Genomic DNA, 20,171 nt, shown 5'->3' with positions numbered 1-20,171 from the left:
AGGAAGGAAGGAAGGAAGGAAGGAAGGAAGGAAGGAAGGAAGGAAGGAAGGAAGGAAGGAAGGAAAAGGAAGGAAGGAAGGGAAGAAGGAGGGAGGAAGGAAGGATGGAAGGACAGAAGGAAGGAAGGATGGATGGACAGAATAAGGGAGGGAGGACAGAAGGAAGGAAAGAAGGAAGGAAGGGGGAGGGAGGGGAAGAGGGGAGGAGGGAGGGAGGGGGAGGAGAAAATGAGAGGAATGGAAAGAACAAAGGAGGGAAGGCTAATTCTATCCAACTTATTAGATCACCAACTCAGTTTAACTCTATGAGCTGTGAATGGTCTAATCAAGAGTGTGGGGTTGTTAAAACAGCAAGGGCCTGGTCATCAAACAATCTTTGGTTCAAATCCCAGCCGGGACACTTCCTGCCTGTGTGACCACAGATGGGTCACTCCATCCTTTGGAGTCACCAAGTCTAAGTCTTTCTGTCTAGGTTTTTCTACTTTCATAATAGAAATAATATTTACTTGAGGATATAAGGATATTTGGCATTCAGTATGTACTAAAGCAAATATTGCCAAAGGAGATTTCTGAGTAAATGAGAACATACAGGCTTGGCTGGGGGCTCCTTCTCGTTCTCTTCATTGTTTCCATGAGCCTGTCACTGGAACCAGTTGAGGATCACAAATATGTACTTTCCACAAACAAATGTCAAACCTCCCAACAAAGAAAAGCCCAAGACAGTTGGATTCACTGTTGAATTTTGCCAAACGTTTCAAGGAGAATTAATGCCAATTTTCTCAAACTCTTCCCAAAAACTGAAGAGGAGGGAACATGTCCACTCATGTTACGGGCCCGGTATGACCCTGTTACCAAAGCCAGGCAAAGAAAGACACAAGAAAACAAACTACTACAGACCGATCTATCTGATGACTATGGATGCAGAACTCCTCAACAAACTACTAGCAAATAGAATCAATAGCTCTTTAGGGGATCACACACCATGAGAAAATGCAGTTTATCTCTGGGGTATAAGGACGGTTCAACATACGGAAATCAATTCATGTGATATCCCACAGTAACAAAATAAAAGATAAAATCACATGATTGTCTAAATAGAGGCAGAAAAAGCACTTGACAAAAGTAAGCACAATTCCATGATAAAAATCCTCAACAAAGTTAGGAATAGAAGGGAACACAACAGAGGTCATATATGAAAAGCCTACAATTAACATTATGGTGAAAAACTGAGTTTCCTCTAAGATCAGAAACGAGGCAAGGATACCCACTGTCCCCACTTCTATTCAACATAGTACCATAAGTCCGAGCCAGAGTATTTAGTCAAAAACAAAATAAAAGGCATCCAAATAGGAAAGAAAGAAGTAAAATCATCCCTGTTTGCACTTGACACAATCTAATGTATAAAAAACCCTGAAGATGCCACAGAAAAAAATAGAACTAATGAATTCAGTAAAGTTGCAGGATATAAAATCAACATACAAAAATCAGCTGTGTCTCCATACACTAATAATGAATTTTCTGAAAATGAAATTAAAGAAACAATCCCCTTTACAATAGCACCAAAAAGAATAAACACTTAGGAATAAATTTAACTAATAAAGTGAAAGACTGGCATATAGAAAATAACAGGGTGCCTGGGTGGCTCGGTCGTTAAGCGTCTGCCTTCGGCTCAGGTCATGATCCCAGGGTCCTGGGATCGAGCCCCGCATCGGGCTCCCTGCTCAGCGGGAAGCCTGCTTCTCCCTCTCCCACTCCCTCTGCTTGTGTTCCCTCTCTCACTGTGTCTCTCTCTGTCAAAATAAATAAATAAAATTAAATTTAAAAAAAAAAAAGAAGAAGAAAGAAATTATGGCATGAGCAAATGGAAAGGCATCCATTTCGTGGATTAGAAGACTTACTAATGTCCACATCACCCAAAGCAATTTACAGATTCAATACAATCGCCATCAAAACCCCAATGGCATTTTTTTTTACAGAAATAGAAAAAGCAAGTATAATTCGTATGGAACCACAAAAGATCACAAACAGCTGAATCAGTCTTGGGCAAAAGCAAAGCTGATGACATCACACTTACTGATTTCAAATTATATTACAAAGTTACAGTCATCAGAACAGCATGGTGCTGGGATAAAAACAGACATAGAGACCAATGGAATAGAATAAAGACCCCAGAAAAAAAAATCCATGCATATATGGTCAACAGCTCTTTGACCAGGGTGCCAAGAATACACAGCAGGGAAATGTAGCCTCTCCAACAAACGGTGCTGGACATCCACACACGAACGAACTTGCACCCTTATCTCACACGACACCCAGAAGACAACTCAAAATGAGTTAAAAGATTTAATGTTAAATGTTAAGACTTGAAACTATAAACCTCCTAGAAGAAAACATAAAAAAAAAAAAGCTTCATGACTCTGGTCTTAGCAATGATTGCATGGGTATGACATCAAAAACACAGATAACAAAAATAAACAAGTACACCAAACTAAAAAGCTTCTGCACAGTAAAGGAAATAGTCAACAGAATACAATGACAACCTACAGCGTGGGAGAAAATATTCAGAGGCCATATATCTGATAAGGGGTTCATCTCCAACATATGTAAGGAGCTCCTTCAATTCAATAGTTAAAAAAAAATTTAAAAACTAAGAACCTGATTTTAAGATGGGCTACTGACTTGAATAGATGTTTCTCCAAAGAAGATGTACAAATGGCTCACAGCTACGTTAAAACATGCTGAACAGGACTAATCATCAGGGAAATGCGAATCAAAACCACAATAAGGGGCACCTGGGTGGCACAGCTGGTTAAGCTTCTGACTCTTGGTTTTGGCTCAAGTCCTGATCTTGGGGTCATTGGATTGAGCCCTGTGTCTGGCTCCATGCTTGGTGCAGAGTCTGCTTGGGATTCTCTCTCCCTCTCCCTCTCCCTCTCCCCTCCTATCATGCTCTCTCTCTCTCTCTCAAATAAATAAATACATCTTTAAAAAAACACACAATAGGGGCGCCTGGGTGGCTCAGATGGTTAAGCGTCTGCCTTCGGCTCAGGTCATGATCCCAGGGTTCTGGGATCGAGTCCCGCATCGGGCTCCCTGCTAGGCAGGGAGCCTGCTTCTCCCTCTGCCTCTGCCTCTCTCTCTCTCTCTGACTTTCATGAATAAATAAATAAAACATTTAAAAAAAACACACACACAATAAAATATCACCTCACACTTGTCAGGGCGGCCACTATCAAAAAACAAAACAAAACAAAACAACAACAACAAAGAGCAAATGTTGGCAAGGATGTGGAGAAATTAGAGCCCTTGCACACTCTTTGTTTCTATCGGAATGTAACATGTAATGTTTCTATGGTGGAAATGTAATACAGCACAGCCACAATGGAAGACAGCATGGAGGTTCCTCAAAAGATTAAAACTAGAACTACCATATGATTCAGCAATCTCACTTCTAGATATTTACCCAAAATAATTGAAATCAGGATCAGGAAGAGATAACTGCACTCCTGTATTCATTGTAGCACTAGTCATAATAGCCAAGATGTGGCAACAATGTAAATGTCCATCAACAACAGATGAATGAATTTTTTAAAAATGTGATATATAGGTACAATGAAATATTATTCAGCTTTTAAAAGAGAAAGAAATTTTACAATGCAAATTCTATAATACAACATGGAGGAATCTTGAGGAAGCCATGCTAAGTGAAATAAGCCAGTCACAGAAAGACAAATACTGCATGCTTCTACAGATACAAAGTATCTACAAAGACATAAGTATCAAAGTCCTAGAATCAAAGAAAGGAATGGTGGTTGCCCCGGGCTGAGGGGCTGGGGAAATGGGGAGTTACTAACCAAGGGGCATAAAGTTTCAGCTATGTAAGATAATGAATAAGCTCTAGAGTTCTGCTATTCAACATTGTACCCACAGTCAACAATAATATATTGCACCCTTAAAAATTTGTTAAGAGGGTAGATCTCATGTCAAGGATTCTTTCCACAATAAAAATTCTTTATCAAATGCCTACACTGCAGGAAAGAGTTGATGTTGGCCATCTCCTAAATTTGTGGCTTTTGTTTTTCCACTTTCCTCATTTAGATACTCAAGGAAGAAAACAGCATAAGCAATCTTGAAATAATTACCATTATAATCCATCTAACCCGGGGCTGCCGTGGTAACTTAATTTACAAAATGAAATTACAGTGGATCCAAAGGAAACTATTCAGTCTTTCTTTCACATTTCAAATTTGGCAAACTGAAAACTTTCTGTCAAACAGGAAATTCCCAGTGCTCAGCAACCAACACAGAAACAGACACGCAGACACGCACATACACATGACCCTAGGGGTTGGGACTTTTATATTTTGTTAATGAAATTTTTAAAAATCCGTCATCCTTACCTTTCCAAAACTCCCTTTGCCAATGGCCCGCAGAATCTGAAAATGGTCAAAGTTGACTGCAAAAGAAAATGAGGGAAAGAAAGAAACAGATCAGATTTGCTAAACCTTGCCCTGGTTCTTGAAAGTTCTCCCTACATACCTACCCGTGTATTCCAAATGGCTTCTGGTTTCAATTGCATTATATTTGCCATGGCAACACTCCACCACTGTATGGATACTTCTCAGCACATTTTATCCCCCCCGCCCCAAGCCAACACGTCCCCAGTGGGTATATAGGATGAGAGACATCTTATGGGCTCAGGGGAAGGGATCACAGAGAAAAATCTGGATACTTGGATTACCAAATTCTTGCACTCGCTGTTGTTCCCTTTGCCAGGATGACTTTTCCCTACCTCTGGTTCTTGTCTTACCCATCTGGCACTCTTATCTTGCATGTTCGGATCTTACACACTCAGCTGACCTGTCTCAGTATCCAAGGTGTTAACTCAGTCTCCTTTATGGTATCTGAACCCTCAAATGCAATGACCATATCGTGGGTCTTTCCTGCTTGGACGTCTGTTTAGCCCTGGCATTGTGAGCTACTGGAGAATGGAGACACTGATCCCTCAGTCTCATCTTGGTATTGCCCCATCTCACAGGTCTCCCCATTCTTGCAATTTCTACTGCCTTACTCTGGTCTGGTTTCCGCCCCATCCCTACAGCACAGCAGACCAACAACGCATGGTCATGCCACTAAATCCAATAGACACCTTTCTGTCCTCCTTGTACTTGGTCACTCTGTCCTTTTTGAAGCACCTGCTTGGCTTCTACGGAAGCCAGTTCATGCTTCAGCTCATGCTTTGTGCACACTCAGCTTCATCCTCCCAGCCACTAAATACTAAAGCCTGTCAAGCCTCCATCTACCACCTTCCTTTTCTCACTGGCTTCAAAGGCTTCAGCCACCACCTAATTGCCAATGACTCTCCAAGGAACCTCTTCTCTAGACTCCAGCCTGTATGTACTGATTGATGCCTGCTCCACAGCAACTCTTGAAGGCTCCAAAGCCACCTTGAATCCCACAGGTCCAAATGGAGCTTAGGAGGAGTACTTCATCACACATTTGAACTCGTGCACTCAAAGCCTGGAACTCATCCAACACCCCTCTCTCGCTCAATCCCTTAGCTAGCCCTTCATCAGGTTAGGTCCACTGTACCTCTTGGCTATCTCTCCCATCTGTCCACCGGTAGCCACCCTCTGGTTCAGTCCTCCATTCTCTGTTGACCTTCTCATCCTGGGATATGTGCTTGTTACAGGCAAGGGGTCTTGTCCATCCTCTGCTCCCACCCCTCGATGCCCCCTCATTGTTTTCCAGGAAAGTAAACTGGTACACAATCAGACCCATGCCACTTCTCCTGCGCACCACCCACCACACTCCCTGCACCCACTGAGCTCCAGATGCACAAGCTTCTTTTCTGTGCCTAGAACAGTTATTCTCCGTGCCTTTAACGCACTTCTCCTGGCTGAACACTCACTAGCTCTGCTCCCTCTTTACCCTTTTGTATCCAGGAAAAAACTGTGCTCAGCCTCCAGACTAGTCTGCTCCCTACTACGCTCTCCAGGGCTGTGGGACTTTCCTCCAAAATACACTGTTCTGTATCATGGTACATGGATTTGATTTAAATCAGCTTTTCCCCACTAGACGCTAAGCTCCCTGAAGTCAAAGGGCGTATTTGTTTCTCCTGCGTCCCCAGCACCTAGCACAGTGTTAGTACACAGTGAGTATGCAACAGCTATTCATCAACTAAAGGGCTGACTGAAAGCAGATCCCCACATTCACAGTGCCAAGCACAACTGCTGGTCCATAATGAGCGTTCGGTAAATATTTTTTAATTAGATTGAATGATAGCCAGTTCCCAATAACTAGGAGAGACATGTCGTTTACAAAAGATGAAGTGAATTGATTAGTTCACTATATTATGGGGGCGAGGATGTTGGGAAGTGAATGAACACAATTAGTTCCCTGTGTACTCAATTGAAGGAGGACAATTATGTTGAATTGTGTCCCTACAGAACCAAGTCAGAATCCGGTGTGCCATCGCACGCCTAACGTGCTTAGAAGAGAGAGACAATGTTAATGGTTAACTTAGCAAAACCTTGGTTCTTTGACCTACTTCGGTTTGCTTTGCACATAACTTGCCAGGAAAAGAAATTCCAGGCCTTCACCTCTTGCCCACTCACCAAAAGTCAAAGGAGAAGAGAAAAACAAGGTGCCTGGACTGCATCTGCCAGTTGCCCAGCAATGAGCTAGGAAATTGTGCAGATCTTCTCGGGAGCCCCAAGGCCCCCCAGGGCAGGCATCGCTGCGGGCGTCTGCCAGCCGCCCCCCACTCAGCAGCAAACGTCTCTGCCTCCCCAAAGATTCTCTGCAGCATCAGGATGCCATCCCTCTGGGTCGTGGATTCACCGGCCTGAAAAGCCATTCCTCAACACCCCAACTCCTGCCTGGCCTCAGACATGTGGCTCATGCGCTCTCTCAGGAAGCCTTTCCCCACTCCCAATGCATCCTTCCTCCTTCGTGCCATCTCTGGACCTCCTGTAGACATCTGGCCACCGATCAGGAGAACCCAGCCTGAGTCAGACTTAGGTCCAAAACCCAGCTCTGCCACAGACTTGGGTGAGTCACTGGGCCTCCGTGCGCCTCACTTACCCACTTATAAAGTGGGAGCATCAGTGCCTACCTTCCACAAAAGTATAGAATAGTGCCCGACACAGTGCAACCCCCCCAAAAGCCCTCGATGTTGTGCTGGGGGACGAGGAGCAGTCCTCCCTCTCCTCTGATTTCTCCTAGGAGGGCTATTTCCCTGACCACCCATGGCCTCTTGCCCCATCAAAGGTGGTGTGAGCTGAGTGGTGAGCTGAACAAGGAACCGCAAAGCGTATTTCTGCTTGTCCTCTCTCTGGAAACTGTCGGTCTTCAGGGAGCAAGCTTCTCCTCTGACCCTTCTTGCCACAAGCTTCTTAGGGCCAGCCACCATGTGCAGGAGTCTGCAGGGTCCAGAGCTGCAATGAATGGCTGGGGGAGTCTGGCTAATTCTGGGCTTCACCATCAGGGAGCCCTTGCTGGTGCCTTCCTGGGCCCCACCCCTCAAGCCCAGGAAAGGCGTGGCTCTCCACTGCCACCCCCCCCCCCTCGCCCGGTCTTGTCTCTTAACTGGAGAGGGATATTAATTACCCAGCCAACTGGCAAATGCCAAAACCTATTGTTATTTTAACAATTAGTATTATAATGCTGTAAATAATCTCACTCATCCATATCCCCTACAAAAATGTGTGTTCCTGGAGGGGTGCTAACACAATATATGAGACAAATAGGTACTTACTTAATGTTTATTTGCTTATTGGACTAGATTGGATTTAAATGACTTTGAGCATATGGCCTGTGTTCCCCATTTATGTGGCATCTCCCTGAGGCCTGGTATACTGATACTTACATAAATAGTGCCTACATGAACACACTTTGAATAAGTGAAGGGTTTACAATTGGCTGGTAAGCAGTGTGAAATGACTTCAGTGACGGTGCCAAGCCAAAGACGGGTCTAGAAATTGCATTGTTAACATAGGGCTGTTGGCCCAGAGCAAGAGGACTTGGCTGGGGGACATGAGGGGTTGATGAGCGAGTTTCTTAGGGTGACCCTCTTGTCCTGGTTTGCCTGGGACCTTTCTGGTCTTAGCACTGACAGTCCTGCAGTCCCAGGAAAGCCACGGCAGTCGGTCACCCGCAGGTTTCTAGATCATTAAACTGCCGCACCAGAAGAAGTCACACTCACTCCTGGAGCCAGCTCGGGGACGGTAAGGTCCACTCTTAAAAAGCAGTGTCTGTTCAGACCACAAGACACAGAGGGAGCTGCCAAGGATGACACTATGACAAGTGTGCTGTGAAGGTAGAAACAAGGGGCACACTGTGCCAGTGACCTCACCCAAACAAGACAGCAGTGGCTGTCCGCCTGGAGGACTGTCACACGGACAAGGAAAGGACCCACGGGACATTAAATCACTGGTTGTTTGCCCAGCTAGGCTCAACTCCCCCTGCTTCCTGGATTAGGAAACCTCAGGTCTGTTTAGGGACCAGTGTGGCCAGCCCCAGGCAATGAGTCATAACTGGTCTAATCCAGTGGTGTTCATCAGGATTACCTGGAGGCTTAAGACAGATCGTGGCCCCACTCCTGAGTTTCTGCAGAGGGGCCAGTCAATTTGCATCCCTAGTAAGTTCCCAGGTGATACTGATTGTGCTGGGGCCATCACATTAATCGGGACAACTGTGCACCCCACTTTCCCAGACACTTGTGTATCTGGCAGTGACCCTGTGACACAGTCCTAGTCAATGAGATCTCAGCAGAGGATTATGGGGCTATTTCTGGGAAAGCATTTTTTTCTGATGAAAAGGTACAGTTACAGGTAGAGTGGTTCTTCAACCCTCCTGCCTCTTCCTACAAAGGATATGGATATGATGTATGGAGTTATAGCAGCCATCTTGTGACTATGAGGCAAGAGGCCAAGACAGGTGCAAAGAAACCACTCCCTGTTGTTGAGCCTCTGAAACCACGCCAGGAACCACCTACCTCTGGACTTAGTATATTACACACACACACACAAATCTTATTTGCTCAAACCACTGTGGGTCAAGTTTGCTATTTACTGGAAACCAAAAGCATTCCTTTCAGACACACAAAGCCCGCCACATAGGGATTTAGTAAATGCCAACTATTTTATTGTTGGATTTCCAGCCTCATCGTAATTTTACTAAAAGGTAGAAGAAGAAAGGTTTTTGGGGTATAAATGTAGGGGCTATGGGGCCTGGATATAAAGTCTGACTCCACTCCTCACCAGCTGGGTGACCTTGGGGAAGTCACTTAACCTCTCTGTGCCTGTCTCTTCACTTATAAAATGGGTGTACTAAAATGCTTACCTATGGTGATTGTGCACATGCAATGAATCCATACAGGTAAAATATTTAGAACATGGCTGGCCCTGAAGTAAAGGCTACGAAGAGTAGGTATTATCATCATGAGTATTCTGCATGAGAGGCTTGTCCCCATTTTTCACCTCAATGATACAACACTAGTCTCATTAAATCATGACCAAACATCACAGGGTGATAAAGCTAAAACTGTATTAGTACCCATTAGTTATTGATGGTGATTATCACACCGGGGAAATCTGGTTGTTCTGCCTTTCAAGCCTGTGGGCTCTTCTCTTGCTATCAGACCAATTATTTCTAAGGAAATTCATAGCATTCTTTCAACGTGCTATCTTTAGGAAGCAGTTTATTCAGAGGCAAGTGTGAATTTTCAAGGTAGTTAATTACTCTTTCAAACAATCTCTAATGGAAGGTAACCCCCAATCAACATCCCATAAGAATATATGCATTTAAGCATTGCAGAGGCACCAGGCAAAGAAAGCAAGCAAATGTCCCCTTTCTTGCCTCCCTGAAAAGCTAAACCGGGAGCTCCTTCCTCGTTAACACTGGGGCCACACACACAGATTGCACACAGGCTGGCTGTGCCTGTGTGGGAAACTTCACCCAAAAATGCTGATTGCCAACATCATTTCAAAAATTTGAAGATCTGCCCAAACTGGCCCCATGATGCCCTTTGAGAGTAGGACAGTAGTCTTATGATGCACCACTGTCCGTGCCAGCCCAGTTCCTGCATCTCTATTTCCTGCCTGATCCTGTAAGCACTTGAGCTTTTGGCCATGGGATGGCAGTAGGAAGAGCCCTAACAGACCGGGGGGGATGAGGAGGGGCAGAGGTGGAAGGGAGGGTTTGGTGTCCCACTTAGCTAGCTCTAAACCCAGCTTCACCATTTTGGTCACTGTGGACCTGAGAAAATAAATTAACTTTCCCAAGCCTTGATTTTCCCATCAGTAAAATGGGGGTAGTGATGCCTACCTGCTCAAGTCAGGGTCAGGGCCATGGGCAACGACAAAGCAAAAGGCTGACTCAGCAAACAGTAGCCACTGGGAAGAGCATCAGTCCAAACCCTTGAGTGCCCCGAAGAGTACTGATCCAAGACCCTGCTCCAGCTGTGGACCTTCAGCCTGGCCACTTAGTATCTTAGAATGGGGTAATGCTTATCTGGTTGGATTTTTCTCAAAAATAAGACTATTCTGTAATTAGCACATAATGGCAGCGATCATTTGGCTTCGGTTTTGTCTGTCATTAGCACAGAGGTAATGTGGGCATCCAGGTGACTCCTTGAGGATGGAGCTAAGCCCTGTGCCTCCCTGAATCCCAGGTGCCTGGCAGGTAACACAGTACACACTCATGAGACACCTGAGTACACACATGAGTGAACTGGATAGTGAGGTGGGAGAACAGGAAGGGGACTCTTCAGGGACTGGGAACTGGGATCACCTTCTTTACAGGAATTACTGACCTCCACACACAAAGGAGGGGTGACCCGGCTATGGCAGGCATCACAAACTATTTGTTGGGTGAAAAAATAAAGACCTACTGAGGGGATGCATACTTGTTGAATGCATGTCTGCTGTGTGCCTGGCCCTGTTCCAGGTCCTGGGGACTAGCAGCAAACAGAAGACAAAATGACCATCCATCCAGAGAGCTGACCTTCTGGGGCCCAAGGCAAATAACCCATCAATCCATAACTCGGTGGTAAATTCTATGAAGAAAAACAAATCCATGTGTATTTGTTTCCTCATGCTGCTATAACAAATGACCACAAACAAAGTGGCTGAAATACAAATTTATGATCTCACAGCCAGAAGTCCAACACAGCTCTCACGGAGCTAAAACCAAGGTGTCAGCAAGGCTGAGGTCCTTCTGAGGCTCTAAGGAATCACCGGTTCCTTGGCTTCTCCAGCTTCTTCTAGAAGCTGCATTCCTTGGCTGATGGCCCCACATCACTCCAACTGGTGCTTCTATGGCCATATCTCCTTCTCTGACCCCCCATCTCCCTTCTTCCCTCATAAGGATCCTTGTGATTTCATTTGTGCCCACATGGATAATCCAGGATGATCTCCCCTCCTCAGGGTTCTTACTTTAATCACACCTTCAAAGTTCCTTTTGCCCTGTAATGTACTATACACAGGAGTTCCAGGATTGCGGCGTGGACATCTTTGGGGGACCGTTATTCTGCCAAACCCCCGCCCCAGGTAGAGGAATAGACAGTGACTACGTTGGGAGAGGAGCCGCTATTTTATTTTTTTATTATTATGTTATGTTAATCACCATACATTACATCATTAGTTTTTGATGTAGTGTTCCATGATTCATTGTTTGTGCATAACACCCAGTGCTCCATGCAGAACATGCCCTCCTCAATACCCATCACCAGGCTAACCCATGCTCCCACCCCCCTCCCCTCTAGAACCCTCAGTTTGTTTTTCAGAGTCCATAGTCTCTCATGGTTCATCTCCCCCTCCGATTTCCCCCCCTTCATTCTTCCCCACCTGCTATCTTCTTCTTCTTTTTTTTTTTTTCTTAACATAATTGCATTATTTGTTTCAGAGGTACAGATCTGTGATTCAACAGTCTTGCACAATTCACAGCGCTCACCATAGCACATACCCTCCCCAATGTCTATCACCCAGCCACCCCATCCCTCCCACCCCCCACCACCCCAGCAACCCTCAGTTTGTTTCCTGAGATTAAGAATTCCTCATATCGGTGAGGTCATATGATACATGTCTTTCTCTGATTGACTTATATTGCTCAACATAACACCCTCCAGTTCCATCCACGTCATTGCAAATGGCAAGACTTCATTCCTTTTGATGGCTGCATAATATTCCATTGTATATATATACCACATCTTCTTTATCCATTCATCTGTCGATGGACATCTTTGCTCTTTCCACAGTTTAGGAGCCGCTATTTTAGACAAGATGGCCAGGGCACGACTTTCTAACGAGAGGACGATTAAGCAGATCTGGGAAGAAGGTGAGAGAACACACAACAAAGATATCCAGGGGATGGTTACCAGAGGCGGAGGGAAAAGCAAGTGCAAAGGCCCTTGGCAGGAATGTGCATGACGGTCCCCGGGCACAGCGGGCAGGCAAGGCTGGCCAGAGTGCAGTTTGGTGAGAAAAGAAAATGGGGGGGGGGTGCTGGTCACTTGGGGCTGGGCTAAGGGCTTTGGGAGGTTTCCTAAACCCGATGAGAAAGTGCTAGAGAACTCTGAGTAGGGGGGAGAAAACTGGTCTGGGGATGTTTGTTAAAGCTGTTTGGAAAGATCCAAATTTAGGTGTGAATTCAGGGGGACAAAACTGCCACACGATGGTAATTAAGGACACAGGATCCCAGCAGTTGTATCAGTCCTGCTAAAAGCAAGTTTATCTGAGAGATGCAGTGGGCACAGAGGATTTCTAGGGCAGTAACCATACTCTGTAGGATGCCCTAATGTAGATACCTGTCATACATTCAACCCACTGGATGCTCCACACCAAGAGGGAACCCTAATGTAACCTACACACTCTGGATGCTGATGTGTCAGTGTAGGGCTCATCAGCTGTCACAAATGCCCCACTCTGGTGGGGGTGTGGATAACAGGGGAGCGTCTGCATATGTGGGAGCAGGGAGCATGTGAGAAATCTCTGTGCCTTCCCTTCAATTTTGCTGTGAACCTTGAACTGCTTTTTTTAAAAAGTCTACTAAAACAAACAAATAAAACAAAAAAACAGATGGAGTGGGTGGTCAGCCAGCAGCCCAGGGAAGGGAGAAGCAAGCAAGTGTGCAGAGGTGTTGGTCCAGCCTGTCCATATGTGGGAAACAGGGTCAGGGACATTCTTATCACTAGACTCAGGTCTGTTCTCACGTCTGCTATGTCTATGGTATGCGTGTCCTGACGGAAGCAGGGACTTCGGAGGTGACAGGCTCTGCTCACAAGGAGCTCACAGCCCAGGAGGGGACACAGCCATGTCCCACAGACTCAGGTGCTGGGGCAGTAGCAGGGTCAGGCACCAGGTCCCAGGGGTGATGCGCTCCATGTTGCTGGGACAGTCTGGGAAAGTTTTCAAAAGCACAAGACCCGGAGTGTGGTTTGAGGAATTACAGGAGTTCTCCAGGGGGTAAGGGGCAGTAGGGATTTCAGGAAAGGCTCCAAGAAAAGCAGGAATCCAGGGGCACGAATCAGCAAGATGAGTTCCCAGGACAGCAGGACCAGGGTGCGGCGAGTGAAGAGAAATGAGTAGGATGATTAATGCACTAGATCACCGGACACTTCTTCAGGACAAGGATGCATCAGGCCTAAGCAGAGGTTGGAAAAGCATTACTCCAAAGGGCCCGTCTCCCCTTTGCACACGGCCACTCTCGCTCATCCCTGGTTCCTCTGCCCTGAAGCGCAGGTCTCAGCCACAGTTACACCCAGGACACATATTCGGCTGAGGACACGGATCCAGCCCCTGGCCAGCGTCCATTCTGGCTGCCACGGCCACAGCTGGACCCGTTGTTCATACAGACTTCTCATACGCTCCTGCTTATAGCCCTGGCACAGGGTAGATAACAGTGCTCGCTAAACTGAGCTGCAACCACTTCTTTTAGCCTCATTAAAAAACTGTTTTGTTTTCTAGTTGATAAACGTGTTTCATAAAACCCAAAAGCCTTTTTTTCCCCCTCACTCTGCACTGTTATCAGCATAAACACTGTATCTATAAACATTTAGGAAATCACATGCCTAATTCATACAGGAAAATATTATATGGCAATAATCTCAGGAAAGAAGCCAACTTGGATGCTGGTGGAAATGTGGAATCCGTGATAAGGAAAGCGACAAACACGTGTTTGAGAGAGGAGAGTAAGAGAGAGGCTGACCCGCTGTGAATTGTGCAAGACTGTTGAATCTCAGATCTGTACCTCTGAAACAAATAATGCAATATATGTTAAGAAAAAAAAAAGAAGAAGAAGGTAGCGGGAGGGGAAGAATGAAGCGGGGGAAATCGGAGGGGTAGATGAACCATGAGAGACGATGGACTTTGAAAAACAAACTGAGGGTTCTAGAGGGGAGGGGGGTGGGGGGATGGGTTAGCCTGGTGGTGGGTATTGAGGAGGGCACATTCTGCATGGAGCACTGGGTGTTATGCACAAACAATGAATCATGGAACACTTCATCTAAAACTAATGATGTAATGTATGGGGATTAACATAATGAATGAATGAATGAATGAATGAATGAATGAATAAATAAATAAATAAATTTAAAAAAAGAGAGAGGCTGACCATTCCTTGAAAGCAAGGCTGTCTCAGACAATCTGCTTCTTCCATGCCCTGTGGGTTAGTTTGCTCGCCATAACAAAGCCACAAACAGGGGGCTTAAAATAACAGAAATTCACTCTCTCACAGGTCTGGAGACCAGAAATATGAAATCAGGGTGCTGAACAGGGCTTTGTTCCCTCCAAATGCTCTAGGCCAGGATCCCTCCTTGCCTCCTCCAGCTTCCAGAGGCTGTTGGCAATCCTTCTTGGCTTGTGGCTGTATTAGTCGTCTCAGGGTGCGCTGTCACATGGCCCTCTCCCCACTTTGTCTGTCTCCTCTTCTAACAAGGACCCTAGTCATTGAATTAGGGCCCTAATCCAGTATGACCTCACTCTTAACTCATTATATCTCCAAAGACCCTACTTCCAGATATGGTCACACTCTGAGGCTCCAGGGGGACATGAATTTTGGAGGGATGCTATTCAACCCAGTGCAGCCAGAACAGCACCTCGCCCAGAGAAGAGGTTCAATAAATGATGGCTGGCTGGCTGGATGACCAGACAAAAGAGCCCACATACAGCCCACACCTGCATCTGTCTGAGTTATAGAAACAAAAATATATTTTGGAAACATCATGTTTCCAAAACATCTGGCTCTTCATCCTGGTAGGGTAGAATCAAAGCTAACCAGCCCTGGGCGAGGCAGGCTTTGGTCACTTCTCAAACTAACTTCCGGTTGTGCAATCTTACAACAAATCACCTGGAAGAAGAGCTGCAACTAGACCATCGGTTAGGTCCAAGCTCGCTCCCAATGCAAGTGTCCCAAGTGGAGCTCTGCAAATACTAAAAGCATGACTGTTTCTCCTGCAAACAAAGTTCTCCATTCCCTCACCTTCTTAGGGAAAGAACAGTATAGGATTAGGGGGCGTAATTCGTGGTTTAGAGTCTACTGGTATTTTTCAACTCACCTACTGATCAGCAGAATGGGGAGAAGGTGACAGCTAATAGTCACAAACACAGTCTGTTACCTCTCCTTCTGTACGGATGATAGTATGGCTAATCTACGGCTCAGTGCTGAGATAAAGGCACTCTGGACACTGGTTCTGCCTATCTGCTTTATTCATCATGAACACTGAACGGAACTTAGCCAGACAGGAGGAAGAAACAAGCCAATATTTGGACTCATATGATTATGTTTTGATTTATCTTCTCATTAAACATAAGCAAACCCTCTCCATTGGCATACATTTGAGATCCTGGAAATTTTGAAGGTCCTCGGTGTGTATGTTGGGTATTCACCACACCAAGACTTTAAGCTTCCAACTCCTGGGACCAAATCTTTAACGGTGAAGTTGGCCTTGTGGGGGGGTCTGAAAAGGGGCAGGTCCAGGACAGCTCCCAGGAGGCAGCAGCAGAAGGAGGAGCTCGGGGCTGTAGTAGATTGACAATATTAATTGCCCCAATTTTCCACCCCTCCCTGTACCCAAGTCCTCTGCAAGGTGACCTTCTGGCTTAAGAGGTAAAGTATACTTCCCCACCCACGGATCCCCCATTCAGCCATAGCACGTGGATTGACTCAGCCAGTGTGATGTTAGCAGGCTTGAGTCAAGCTGAGGCTTGAGAAAGTGCTTGTGTACACCTGCTTCTCCCTTGCTTCTCTACCTCCAGCACAGGAACATGCAGGCTACCTTCGGGACAGTGACATACTGGCAATACCAGCAGCCCAGTTCCCTGGTGAAGCCATCCCAGGGTGACAGCCAGCCAATCCCCAGACAAGTGAGAGAGAGACCAGCTGAGACCAACAGAGACAACCTGCAGAGTAGTAAGGACGCTAATGTCTCACTGGTGTAAGCCACTAGTTTTGGAGAAGTTTGCTCTATGACATTACTGACAATGAAATTGAGAGGGACAGCGGGAGGGAGGGGCAAAAGAAAAAAGACAAGAAGGGAGGGAGGGAGATATAGGGCCCAAGGACTATCCTAAGAGGAGTGGGTTATTTTAGCCCCAGAATAGCTGAAACAGTCTTGAGAAAGAACAATAAAGTGGGAGGACTCACTCTGTCCACTATTAAGACCTACTATGTAGCTACAAAAATCAAGACTGGGTGATACAGGAAGAAGGATAGACATATGCATAAAAATTGGACAGAACAGAGACCCCAGAAATAGATTCACATAATATGCCCAACTGATTTTTGAAAAAAGTGCAAAAACAACTCAGTGGAGGAAAAATGGCCTCTCAATAAATGGTGTTGGAGCAACTGGACATCCACAGGCGAAAAAATGGCCCTCAGCCTATGTCAAGGCAAGAGCCTTTTGGCAGAGAGCTGGGGTCAGATCACTGGGCAATGTGCCTGGACAGGAACAAGAGACAGGCGTGCAGAGAGGCCTGGGGGAGGGGGCCTGGAGGCACACTTACAGAATTCAGCTCCTTGTGGTTACAGGATGGGGGTCCCTGTTTCTTCCCTGGCTCTGAGCATCCAGAGATTTCTAATAGTGCATCAAATCCTGCTCATGCACCAAATCTCTCTTACTTTCCTTTTAGTAACTAGTCAGGAGAAATCTCTCTGCTTTTAGAGGGCTCATGTGATTAGATCAGGTCCATCTAGACAATCTTCTTTTTACAAGATAATGTAACATAATCATGGAAGTGGAGGGGGTAGGTAAGAAGGTCAAGGGGCCATTGTAAAATTCTGCCTTCTACAGGGTCAATTAAATGACGGATCATTGTCAGGAACTACTAAAGAGTAGTGATGCCCCCTAAAACACACACACACACACACACACACACACACGGGCACGCACACACATGCACAGTCTTGATCCCTTATTAGTCTAACACAAACCACAAGAATGAGATGAAAAGCCTCGTTGACTCTCTTAATACCCAGGGCCTCCGGTGTCCCTTTGGGTTTACAAGATCTTCTGTTTATTTTGTATTTCCTTCCTGACCTTGCAGGTCTGGTCCTATTCCAGGCCCTGGGCCAGAAATAAACCAAACTCAGTCCTCGCCACCATGCTCTCCCTGTCAAGAGTTAGGTAAGCAAGCACCATGTAAGGGCTACAATGGGGGTGACTCAGGAGGCTTTTAGGGTGGGGGCAGGGAGGGGACCATCTTGGATGGTGTCAGGAGGCTTCAGGGCCAAGAAAATGCCGATTTAAAATGCTTTAAGGAGAAGAACAGAGATCCTACATTTCTTGACAAGACAGTGAAACATTTTGCTCATTCAGACATCTCATGAACATAGTCAAATGTTCAGGACTATTTCTCTGTGAGAGAGCCAAATTACATAAGTCAGAAAAATGGGTCTGGTTTGCAAGCTGATGGGCTGCACGGTGGCTCCCCTGGCCTACAGACTGAGCAGATAATGACATTTCAGCAGAGCCAGGGCATGAGAGAGCTACTTTCTTAGTAGGCAACATGGGGGATTGACCTCACTTCTCTTCTCCATCCCTGAAAAAATGTAGGTCATGGGTGTGTTGTGAAATCAATGAGATTGTGCATGAAAAGGTTTAGGCCAGAGCCCAGTTCATACTAAGTGATCAATAAATGGTCATAGGGCAGATGACAGGATGATGACAAATGTGGCATGATCGACGATGATGGTAATTGTTATGGGCTGAACCATGCTCCCTGAAAATCCATGTGTTGAAGCCTAACCCCCAGCACATCACATGACCATGTTTGGAGACAGGGCCTTTAAAGATATGATTAAGTTAAAATGAGGTCCTTGGGGTAGATTCTAATCCAATAGGCCTGGTGTCCTTCTAAGAAGAGGAGAACAGGACACAGACATGCACAGAGGGATGACCGTGTGAGGACACAGAGAGAACACAGCCATCTACACACCAAGGAGAGAGGCCTCAGGGGGGAACCAACCCTACCCATACCTTGATCTTGGACTTTCAGCCTCCAAGACTGGGAGAGAATAAATTTCTACTGTTTAAGCCACCAGTCTGTGGTGCTTTGTTATGGTGGTCCTAGCAGACTAGTACAATAGCAATGATGATGTGGATGTTGCTATTGGAAAAGCAGGGAGTAGGCATCATGAGGGACCCTGGCTTATGAAAGGAAAACTATTCAATAATCCTCCACGCCCACCACAGTGCAGATCCAAGGAAGAGGGGCCAGGAGCAGAGAGAGATGTGCAGTATCCAGGCAAGGGAGTGGGAGTGCCTGAACAGGAGCGAGACCGGGGGAAAGAAAAGGAGAAGACCTGAGAAAGACACAGGACACACATCAGTGAGAACACTGGATGTGGCCAGACAGGAAGGAGGTGTGGAATCCGTGATGATTTCTGGCTCCCCAGCACTGAGGAGACAGAGAGAGTGAGGCTCCAGAGGAGGCAAAGACTAGGGGAGGAAAAAAAGACCATTTGTGGGGAAAGAAGAGAGCTTGGTTTGGGGCATGTTGACCTTGAGATCCCCATAGGGATAAAGAATGGCAGGAGGACCCACCTGGAAGGGAGCTGGGATCTGGAACATGGTTGAAATGATGAGCTGGTCCAGGTGGGACGTGCTGAGTCAAGAGCAGGGGTTGAGGACGGAATCTGGAGGATGCCAACAGCTGAAGGCACACAGAGCAGGAACCCCAGAGGAGAAACAGAGCTCAGAGAGGTGGGAGGGAACGGGGAGAGCGTCATGGGACCTGTCTTAGTCAGCTTGGGCAGCTATAACAAATACCAAAGACCAGGGGGCACATACGACAGACATTTGCTTATCATGGTCTGGAGGCTGGGACATCCAAGATCAAGACGCCAGCAGGTTCAGCCCTTGGTGGGAGCTCTCTCCCTGATTCAAAGACACCTGTTTTCTCACTGTGCGCTCACATGATGGAGACAGAGAGCTCTCCTCTCTCCCTCGACTTACCTGGGCACGGATCCCATCCTGGGGCCCCACCCTCATGACCTGCTCTCCACCTAATCACCTCCCCAAACCCCACGTCCAAATCACGTTAGGGGTTAGGGCTTTGACATATGAATTGGAGGGGGGGGGTGCATAATTCAGTCCATACAAGATTCCAGCTGGGGAGAGTCCACAGAGCTGTCCACTGAGCCAAATGCCACAGGTATGAACATGGTCAGCATCCCTGGTAGAACAGGGCCTGCTGTGAAGCATTGGTAAATGGACCAATGAATGAATGAATGGTCACAGGGAACACACTTCGACTCGGCCACATTTCTGTGGATGCTTCTCCGTTCTCCTGCTGCCCGCCCCCCCCTCCCCCCGCCACCGCCACCAGCCCAGGAGATCTGCATGGATAGGCCTGGGTGTGTCCTTCTCAGCTTCCCTCGCCCCTCGATGTGGCTGGCCACCAAGTGGTATCCAGGACACGTTTCCTGAGCAGATGGCTGTCTCCTGCCTGTTATCAGGGGCTAGAGCCTCCACAGCTCTCGCAAGGGGGCAATCCCACACAGACTCAGGTGCAGGCAGGCCCGACTCCAGCCCCAGCTCCTCCATCCCACACTGCTTGGCCTGATTAACCTTTATAAGCTTTGTTTCCATGTCTGCAAAATAAGATCAGCAATATCACTTACCTTCAAATGTCACTGTAAAACTTAGAGCTGCAGTACAGGAAACATCC

General features: G+C 46.5%; 1 protein-coding gene across 2 annotated transcripts in view; it reads right to left on the bottom strand.

Annotated features, from left to right (window-relative positions):
* STK32B (serine/threonine kinase 32B) overlaps positions 1-20,171 on the bottom strand; it is a 384,614-nt gene that overhangs the window by 286,174 nt on the left and 78,269 nt on the right. For both annotated transcript variants that reach the window (XM_021677602.1, XM_021677603.1), the window contains exon 2: positions 4,401-4,456. In XM_021677602.1, coding sequence (XP_021533277.1) covers positions 4,401-4,456 — 56 coding nt within the window. The remainder of the gene's footprint in view (positions 1-4,400; positions 4,457-20,171) is intronic.

The sequence above is a fragment of the Neomonachus schauinslandi genome, chromosome 2 (assembly GCF_002201575.2).
Source record: "Neomonachus schauinslandi chromosome 2, ASM220157v2, whole genome shotgun sequence".
In the NCBI taxonomy this organism is placed as follows: domain Eukaryota; kingdom Metazoa; phylum Chordata; class Mammalia; order Carnivora; family Phocidae; genus Neomonachus; species Neomonachus schauinslandi.
The sequence above is the reverse complement of the archived record's forward strand: the minus strand, read 5'-3'. Positions and strand labels throughout refer to the sequence as shown.